This window comes from Antrostomus carolinensis, unplaced genomic scaffold, assembly GCF_000700745.2.
Source record: "Antrostomus carolinensis isolate BGI_N321 unplaced genomic scaffold, ASM70074v2 scaffold12050, whole genome shotgun sequence".
NCBI classification, from domain to species: domain Eukaryota; kingdom Metazoa; phylum Chordata; class Aves; order Caprimulgiformes; family Caprimulgidae; genus Antrostomus; species Antrostomus carolinensis.
Window position 1 is genome coordinate 13,338 of NW_010286491.1, and position 10,061 is coordinate 23,398.

General features: G+C 40.0%; 1 protein-coding gene across 1 annotated transcript; it reads right to left on the reverse strand.

The window, feature by feature from the left end:
- Nucleotides 1–844: 844 nt before the first annotated feature.
- On the reverse strand, nt 845–1,131 carry LOC104528958 (cortexin-3). Its single transcript, XM_010173154.2, is given in 2 exon segments — nt 845–873; nt 876–1,131. Coding segments are annotated over 2 exon segments (285 nt in total).
- Nucleotides 1,132–10,061: the final 8,930 nt, after the last annotated feature.

Consider the following 10,061-nt stretch of genomic DNA (forward strand, 5'->3'; position numbering starts at 1 on the left):
TAAATACCACTAACTGCCATGCCTGGAGTCAGAGCCTCAGCTCGGATGAGTCAGCACAGCCCCAGCTGTACCAGCTATGGGGCTGCCTTTGTTTCTCCCTTTACAGGCTGCAAGCCAAAGCACAAACGAAAACTTCCCAACTGCTTGTTGTTATTACAGTACGAATAAAATAGCTAAATCTAAATCTTTGGCTGAAAACAGGCAGCATGCACCTTCCCTTCCCCTCTCCATGAAATATTTAAGAAGCCTGGCAGCACTAGGACCTTTTTCAAGATTCTTCTGTGTCCAGGAGCGTGGCCTTTTCCCTCCTGGCAGTACATCAAATGTTGTTGCCACTATAATATTTCAATGCTGCTAAACAATGCTCGCAAACATCCACTTGGACTCTAGGCAGTTCTACTAAATTTTATGCAATCTTTTAAAGCTTTCTTTCCCTGATCAATCATGCAGTTAGGTTTTTGTTTACAACGACTTCTAGGAATGGGTTTTCACAGAATCACAGAATGTTGGGGATTGGAAGGGACCTCGAAAGATCATCTAGTCCAATCCCCCTGCCGGAGCAGGAACCTAAATGAGATCACAATGTATTTCATTGTACAAATACTTTAACAGACATTTATCGGTAAAGAGGGTGGTGGTTATTTATTCATTCTTAACACTAATGTTTCAGTCACTCAATTAGGAAACAAAAACAATGCAGTGTGACCCACACACCAAATAAACAGACAAAGTGAATGCTGGAAATGCAAGCTCTGAAATACATGCACTATTGAAATTTATTTGCATAAGCTGTTGTAAGAACAATGCAAAAACCTATCTGAATAGAAGCCATAATTTTCAGTCTCTAAGCAAGAGCATAGTCAAACTGTCCTCCTCCAGTTCATCAAGTCCATCAGCCGAGGCTGAGGTTGGCATACTCCGGTAGGGGTTGAGGAGAATTCTGAAGCAGCGAACAATGAGGATTCCCAAGAAAACAAATAACAAAATCACAAAGGCAAATGTTGTTTTCTGTTCCAGGATCATGCTAGAATTTGGTGTCATGTTCACAGATGGCACCAAAGTGACAGTGACTATCTCTCCACCCATCATCCAGGGAAGCTGAAACGAATAATCCCACAGTCTTTTCATCATCAGTTTGCTGAGGTCAAGAGGCACCTTGCTCTCTGTAGGGCTAGGGGAAAGCAATGTTAACTGTGAATAGCCCTTCTGTTTCTTTACTTCAATACAACTTTCTCCTCATGGAGAAAAACTAGATGGAAAAGAACTTGACAGTAGGTCTGCTTGCCTCTGTGTCACATACGAGACCTGTTAGAAAGCCTGTTATCACTCTGTTGGCAGTACAGAATCCAGCCACCAGTAGTAAATATGACTAGACCCTGAGCTGGCAGTAGCCTCTCCCTACCTACCATATCATTTGGACTGAGGTAAAACATTTCTTTCCTGCAAGAAGGAACACAAGGGGTTGTTTTTTTTTCTGGGTAGCCCACAGAAATAGCAAATTGCATGCCTTGCTGCAGGACAGACCTAACTGCAGTTGATGTTACTCTAAGTTGGGGGAGAGGAGTTTCAAAAATGAATGTAGTTCAACAATGACCAAAATTTTTTGAGGTGGGATGGACCAGAATCTACTGCAGGCCAATAAAATGCATGTGTCCCCATGATGGAAGGCAGCATGATTTATAAACATGCCTCATTAACAGTTAACTAACAGTTAATAGGTGTAAGTGGATCAAGAAAGTACATTCATCCTGGAATATTGCCAGGATTATTCTAAAAACTGTACCTTAAACAAAATAGAGAAAATATTAAAGAAACAAAAATATTGGAACCGCATGGCTATTATTGCCTTATTTAATTTGTAATGGAGAGGATAGAAAAATCAAAAATGTGAACTTCCAGTCTTTTGAATGTCTCAGGTACAACCTGAAAATGCAGAGGACTGTCTAATAGAGAGAGCTAAAACTTCAGGAACAACCAGTTTAATAAGGCTGACAGACATCTTTTTGGAGGCTGATACCTGGTGAAAATAATAAATTCTGGTGATAAATAAGCTTGCTATAAAAAAGAAGCAGCATATAAACTGAGACAGACTGTATCACTGTGACAGTGATGCTTACAGTGAAGGCCTAAGGTAGTGGTACCCCCTTTCTAAAAGACCTCTGATATTCTGACTTCAGAAAGCTCTTCAGCACACACATTGTGTCATGGCTTTTAATGTTACTTAAGCATATGCCCTCAGCTATAGACATACTGTACACACTTAACAGTCTTTCCTAAAACTGAAATTACACAATACAGTAACTATGCTTGCTGTCACAGATCAGAGTGTTGTAGGAAAGGTTTTCCTGACATTTTTCTAGGCATTATCTGAACACAGGTAGCAACCGTGGGAGAAAACGCAGAAGATGGAAAATCTGTGACTGTCAGGAAAGAGCAGCTTTTGATATGATGGTTTTAAATGTCAAACTTAGAGAACAGACAAAGGATTTTGCACACAGTATCTGTGCAGTTTTGAAGAAACTTGACTTTAAAAAGATACATGTAATAGTGACTCAGTGATAAGCAAATGCAGTTCACTATTTTCCTTTTGGGGTCCGAGTAGGCATCTAAGTGGGATAATACAGAGAAGAGTCAGATACTCAGTTTCATAACACTAAGCATTACTGACCGATTTTAGGAACAGATAAGATATCTGATTATTTTACAATTAGCAGCTCTTCGCACTCAGAATCCTAATTTTTATGCTATAGATTATATGCAGTAAAATACCTCCAGACAGCCTTCTGAGTGTGTTCGTTACACTGAATGATTGCAGGCATTTCGGGGCAGGCCGTTTGTCTCCACAGAAAGGCACAATACCAGTCATAACCACATCTTTTGCCCTCTTTGGACCACTTCTTTTGAAGCTAAAACTTAAATTATATCATTAACTATTTCATTTGTGAGAAAGTGATGCTTAACTATCTACACTGGAACAAGTGCACAGGTACTTGAAAGGAGAAGGTAACTAGCTGAAGACATTAAATGGGTGTATCTATGGACACAAGTAATTATGCTTGGAAGTACCTTGGCCATAGCAATGTGGGCTTCCAGACTCCTGGCCCCTGGTCATTCACATGGAGCAACTGGTGTAAGGGAGTCCCCAGTCCCCACCTCTTCCTCCCTGCCCATCACTTTCTGTTGTGTCAGCAGAGCTCTGCTGGCACTGGGCACCAGAAACTCTTTCCAACTGGAAACGTTCCCTATCTGTGATACTATACAGACTGTACATGGCAACATAACTTTAAAATGTATTTTCTTACATGAGAACTTCTGCACTCCTTGTAAGAGTTCCTCCAGCCTGCCTGAACTCCACCTCACCTCAGTGGTACTGATCAAAGGCTGACCAGGAGGACAGGAGCCTGGAAGAGAGTGCTGAGGAGCTGCAAAGAGAGGCAAAAAGGCCCCTCCCCATGGCATGAGGGAGATCGGTGCTCCAGGATCCACCTCTGATGTAGATCTCAAGAGGCAAAAGGCAAAGTGCATGTGTGATGCACACGACAAGTATCGCCATTTCAGCACAAAGGTATCCATGTAGCCAAAACAAATAAAGAAAAAAAGCAGACCATAACAAGGGAATTGGTAGAAACCAGATAATAGTAATAAAAACAACACAACCTGAATGTGGTTTTTTTCACTTTGTTCCAAACACTGAGAGCTAAACCAGGTTATAACATGGGTGGAAAAGCCTCAAGGCTGTTTGAAAATTCATTGATGTAACCAAGATTCCTCTAGGTGCAGACCTGCTTTTTTTTTTTTTTTTCTCACGTCTCAGATAAAATCATAACTAATAGAACAAACAGATTATCCTTCACTCAAATGACTAGCCCTGATTATTTTTTTTTTAATGCAGAGATGCCCCCTTCAATTACTTTCTGTAACACGTTCCTTGTAGTTGTGCCTAATGCTTTGTTTAATGTGTACATTAAAGTTGCACATCACTCTATCCATATCAGGTTGATATTATAATTTCTCCTTGTCAGTGTGCACACATCCATTAGGTGGTTCAATTATAGTTGTCCCTGAGGTGGTGATTATAATCTAAGATATTAAATTTAAAAAGAAATGTTAAAACATAGCAAAACTTGCATATCATTAGTGGCATTAAATTGACAGGTGAGTCCTTGGCACATCCCAAGCCTTAATAGCCAGGTGCCTACCTGCTGCCCAGTAGCTGGACTATGAGCATACAGCCTGGTCAAATGCCACCAAAAGGCAACTTTTCTGGTCAAGCCACTAAGATTTTTGAAGTTAAAATATCATTGGATGAATTAGTTGATAGAGCTATCTACACATTCGTATGAAAGACAAATTCTTAGGACTCTGAAGAGTTAAACTTGCTCAAAGCACCTTTGATCGGTCTTTCTGTGCTTTCAGCATTTCATTTGTTTTGAAGTTGACTTTAATTGAAAATTGCTGTACATTAAAAGGATTTCCTCAGGGCTCACAGTTTAAAGCTTCTTACTTTGAGAACAACAGGACTGAAGTAAAGGATGGTTTTAAGATCTGCACCTCTAGAAACAACATATTTACAATTAAATTTGGCTTTGTTCTGTTGTTCAAACTGTCCCCTCTTTATTACCATGTACAACATAAATTGCATCTTGTATCAATACCCATATGGTTATGTTCTTACCGTGAAAGACTTGTATGTTGCTGAGTAGTAACAGCCAAAGACACTGTAGGAAAACACATCCCAGTTCTCTGAGCAGAATCTTATTTATACCAGTTTTGCTAATTTCTGTATCCTACCTGTTCATAAATTTGCATACCGTCCTGTCCTTGCAATACGGCACAAATACTCTGAGACACAGACAAGCTCTGGAGCTGACCTTCAGTTGCCATAAATTGTTCCACTATAGTTGGAGGTACACACAGATTAGCATTGCTGGCCCTTCATCTTTCAAAATACTAAGGAACTGGTAACTCAATAAACTATTGAAGACATCCAGACTGAACTGTGACATATACAATCTATGTGTGCATAGATTTAAAACAAGTATTTTATTTTAAAACATTAACAATGAAACACCATATAGAGCAGCAGTGTCTGTTTATTGCTATTTCTGGACAGATCATTCACTGCACAATGTTCTGTGTAAATCATGTGAAACAAACAGAAAAGCCTCTGAAACAAGCAAGTTCAAAGGAGGAATCTGATCAGCAGAAAACCATTGGAGTCTCAGTGACTTACAGCCTTGCTAACTAGACAGAATGCTAAATTTCCTGCTAGTGCAGCTAGCTATACAGTTATGCTGACTTAATTACCACCTTGTCCACTTACACTTTTGGCCCTGTAAAATCTGACTGATAAAACATCAGGACATTTAAACACATGAAACAGGATATTTTCCTCTCTCTTTTAAATCAACACCCAGGGACTTTCTTTTGCCCTTCTCGTTTACTTGAGATTTACTGGCCTCATTCGTAAGGTCCTTTGGCTTCACTGCATGCTTCACAATGTATGCCTGTTATGCAGGTATCCTATATTAGTGGAGCAATTGGTTTTCCATTATGAAATATCTCATGGAATGTAGCAAGCACACAGCTGTGCCAAGACCATGTGCATTATTTTCCTATACCACCCATACTAGTTTCACTCATTACTCACTTCCTTAGCTACAAAAACACATGGCAAGTTTCTTCAGGCTCAATCAGGACACAAACTATTTGAGCAAAGATATTTCCATGCACTCACAGCTCAGTTGCTGTGATTGACATTTTAAAGCTAATAAACAAAACTTGATTTTAAAAGTACCAGGCTAAAAAAATTACACATGCCTTTCTTCTGTAACCAAATGTGTCTTACATTCCTTCATATTGTAACCTGCAGTGTTGTTTGCTGTGCAGTCTAAATGGATATATTAATAATGCCCTTTTCACTTATACTTCATCCTTTTCTTCTCACAAATTTGATATCAAGCTGACATTGCCCTTCACCTGCAGGCACATATGCTCATCGTCCCTCAACAACTTTTAAAGTTAGAACTTTTGCGCAAAAAGATTCTCTCAGTGTACCATTCAGCTGTTTACATTGTTAAAGCAAGTAGTTGGGATTAATTTTATCAGTAAAACAATGACGGAAAAGGATGTCTTCTTTTTTCTGTAGACTCTTTCCAAAACCATGCACCTCACTTTTCCTTAATGCACCATACAATGTTTAAAATGCAAGCTCACCTTTAATCTGCTAATATTCTTAATTCCTCCACATAAGCTGTGTGAGGAACGTCTATACACAAAAAAGGTCAATGTTATTCTAAAAGCTTGAATTACTTACTTCATTTGCTAATGTAATTGCTAGCTTTATGAGGTGCTACTCATGAAGTTCTGAAGGTATGAATCTGTGAAACATCAATATATTTACACCTTCCAGGAACCTGTGCAATGGTTTGAAATATGCACCTAACAGACTGTTAGTTTCCCTCCTTTACAAATATGCTAAAACTTTTAAAGCCAGTAACATGGGTAATAGCCTTATAGTCTGGATCCTGCATGAATCAAGAAGTCAAAAACTTGTTGGTTTAACAGTCATAAATCCTTGTCTGTAATCTGTCTTTTTAACACTAATTAACACTCCTTTTATCAGTCAATCTGAATATTGATTACAATTTGTGATCTTCAGCCAAATACCTTATATCTATTACACTTCTGAAAATGCAGTGGATTATACAAACACCAGTGGTGTACTTCCTTTAGAAAATAAACTGACCTTGCAACAGGAGAGGATAGTCAGCAACATCTACTGCTTAACTTCTGAACTTATATCTAGGGATTTTTGCCTTGTGAGTTGCTCTTGTTTCCATGCACTAAAGCTACCCTTGATATAGTTGCTTTTTATTTTGAGGGAAAATATCTAACTAAAGTGAGAAGGTTCCTGTTTTCCTTTCCCATGAGAAAAATGAAGTCATTTTTAGAATGTCCGTCAGATAGGCTGATTAAAAAAATGTAAGGTTTTGGTTGGGTTTGTTTTTTTTTTTTCCCTGAGAATTTCTACTTAAAAGCAAGCAGACACACACACAAAGACTCAAAACCATTTTGGGGTGGCAGAATGATGTTTCTTCTGATCTCTTGCAGGGAACTCCAGTTTTCAGATATCCTATGTTTTCATAGACAAAAAAAAAAAAAAGAATATGAGATATGATTCTCCTCTCATACTTCCTTCAGGCTTCTGGCATAGACAATAGATTTGAGGCTCACAAAAATTATCTTCCTTTCTCTGCCCTTTGAGGATTTTCCCGTGGAAGCATCCTTTATTTTAAAACATTAACCCTGACAACCGGATTGTGGTTGGCAGGGTCAACATTGTGGAGCGTGGGACTATGGTTTTGTGCATGTAATAGGACAAAGTACGCATGCAGAGATGATGCAAACCTATCACCCAGGTTACCACAATGCAGAGATGGCAATTTTGTGGGCATCCACGCACCGTGGAGGTGGTCTGTCTTAAACCTATGCACAGCCTGGCTTTTCATGATTTATACAACTATAAACAAAGAGGACAACACTCCTCCCACTTGCTGTCACATAAAAACCTCCATGCAGGGCTCCCTCAGCACCTTGTCCTTTGCAGGGTAAGCAGGTAACAAGGGCTATCCAGGGACATAAGCTTGCCACACACAAATATCCTGTGCGAGTGTGACTGTTTCAGTTGCCAGCACGTTGCTTTGCCGGGGAGTTACACAAGTATACACCTCAGTATAAACCACAAGGCAGTCTGCCATATGAATGCACTTGTGTTCACATCAAGGTATACTTCTGTCTCTGCAGGAAAATATTTCAGGGCGGATTTTTCAGCTCTTTGTTCTCCTCTGCACACATGGGCATAAGTCAGTCTGATGCTGTCCTCTGCATCCTCTGATCCCTCAGGATCTATTCCTTAGCTTCCCTTAGTCATCAGCATCTCTCATTCTGTGACTTTAAAGAGCCAACTTGTAATTTCCCTTTTTAATTCTTTGGGGATTTTCCACTTTCTGAACCTGAACTCCACACAGATAGATTTGATCCACTCCATTGCTATAGCAAGCAATTTCTGGAAGGATAATTGACAAGCTTTAGTAATCCCTCCTTGCCTGGAAGATTCATGACAAGACTTGGCAAAAGAGGCTGGATTACATTCTCAGATGATTTCTGTCATAGGGATTTCATAGCATCAGACAGAAGCTTTAGATTTTGCATTTAAGTACTCTGAAATCACACCAAGTCTTACAGACTCAGTAGCACATGACTGAAGCACCACTGCCCTGTGATCCAGGCAAGCTTGTGTGCTTTCTGGGTGTACCCTTATGTCATGAAGAAACTCTTCATCACATAATTCCCTTTATAGCAGTATCTCTGTGATACAAGTTGTCATCCACTCAGCTCCAACAAACAGAGCAAGTCTGTAAGAAAAGAAGGAATGATTTATTTCTAACGGGAAGAAAGATCATAAGAGTGTGAATCTGTAATCTAGCAATGAGGGAACTCCACAGAAGAGAAGGTTTGCTCCTATCAGTCTGTATGCATTTTATATTAAGTAGCCATTTGATTTAAAAATAAAATAATCAGAAATAATCCTGGGAGCCACTTGGTTAACATGTAAAAGCTGGACACTGCTGCCACACTGTGAGTTGGACCCCAGAGGAGGTATATACCATACTTTTCCTAGGATCTGCTCCCAGTAAGGCTAAAGCAGGAGCCAGGAATTAAGTGGAAAAGCCCTGGGGTGTCTCTGACCAAGCTGGTCAGAGAGGAGAGACAGAAGGACAGCCTAGTGAGTTCAAGCAGTTATCAACCAGGGAGTGTTTTGGCTCTCAGTTTCAGAGTTAGGTTCCTATAGTTCCCCTTAGTGCTGTTTTAGGCAGCTAAAGCTTTTGGGTGTGACTTTCAGGTTTAACAGAAGATATAGGGTCAGTTCTTACAGAACTTTCAAGGGATGCATTGTATCCTGGCTTCCAACCCCAGAGACTGCAAAATCCTAGATTCTTATTTGATTTGAAAATAGTATGTTTCACATGTGCCTTTGAATGGAAATAATGTAAAATTCTGAAATAAGTATCAGAAATACATTGGTATTTCTCGTAATTTCCTACAGCACTAGTAAGGGGATAAATTTGCATGTCTGGCTGTTTAATAGGAAAGTTTCTGTAGTAAACTTCAAAGGAAGTTTTTCTCAGCCAATATAACTAAAATATTTTCCATAGCCTCGACTTGCTTTGCTATAAAGTCGTGTTTTAAAGACTTTTGCTATAAAGTCTTGAAAGAAGAGAATTGAACATAATTATACTTAATATTTAGATGTGCTTCAGTTCCAAAATCTAGCTCCATTTCAAAAAGTGTAAATAAAGGCAGCCTTTCAGGAAACAACTGAATTTTGATTAAAAGCCATAAATGCAATCCTGAGACATTCACTGTGATTCAAGAGACACTCCTAAATTTTAGTGTGCTTCTATTTTTTTCTACTCACAGATCTGTTACTTACTTTTGGGAGGTGGGGGTGGGGGCCCTAAAGTGCTTCTTTCCACCTGTTGTACAAGCAGCAGTATGCCACGTACTCAGTAGCAGGCGTCCCTCTTGCAGGTCCTTCGCACTCATACTTACACAGAGGGGAAAGGACCATGCAAACTTGCTTTCTGCTGCAGAGCTTGCTCTCCCAGATGTTTTTACTGAGCTCCCCTAACCCTCATAGGCAATGCCAAGACCCAACTTTCTGTGTCAGTCTGGTAGAGATAAAGCAAGGGGGAAAGACTTCCTCTGATTTGGCAGCATCCACAGCCCAGCACAGCCCCCCTTCTCCTACAGGAACAGGGGGTAGGCCAGGTGCATTTGGCCCGTGGGTCATCAGTGAAGTTGCTTAACACGCTGAATCTTTTTTTTTGCCCTGCAGATGGCTTTAATTGCCACTAATATCTGGAGGCATAGTTCCCTGTGACATGCGTTTGGTTGGAAGTACGAGCCAATTCTGGCAGGTGCTGTGAAGATCCTGACCACAGGGACAGAGTCAGAGCTGGCATCCCTCAGAGAACATGGAGGTTGCCATCCCCGCT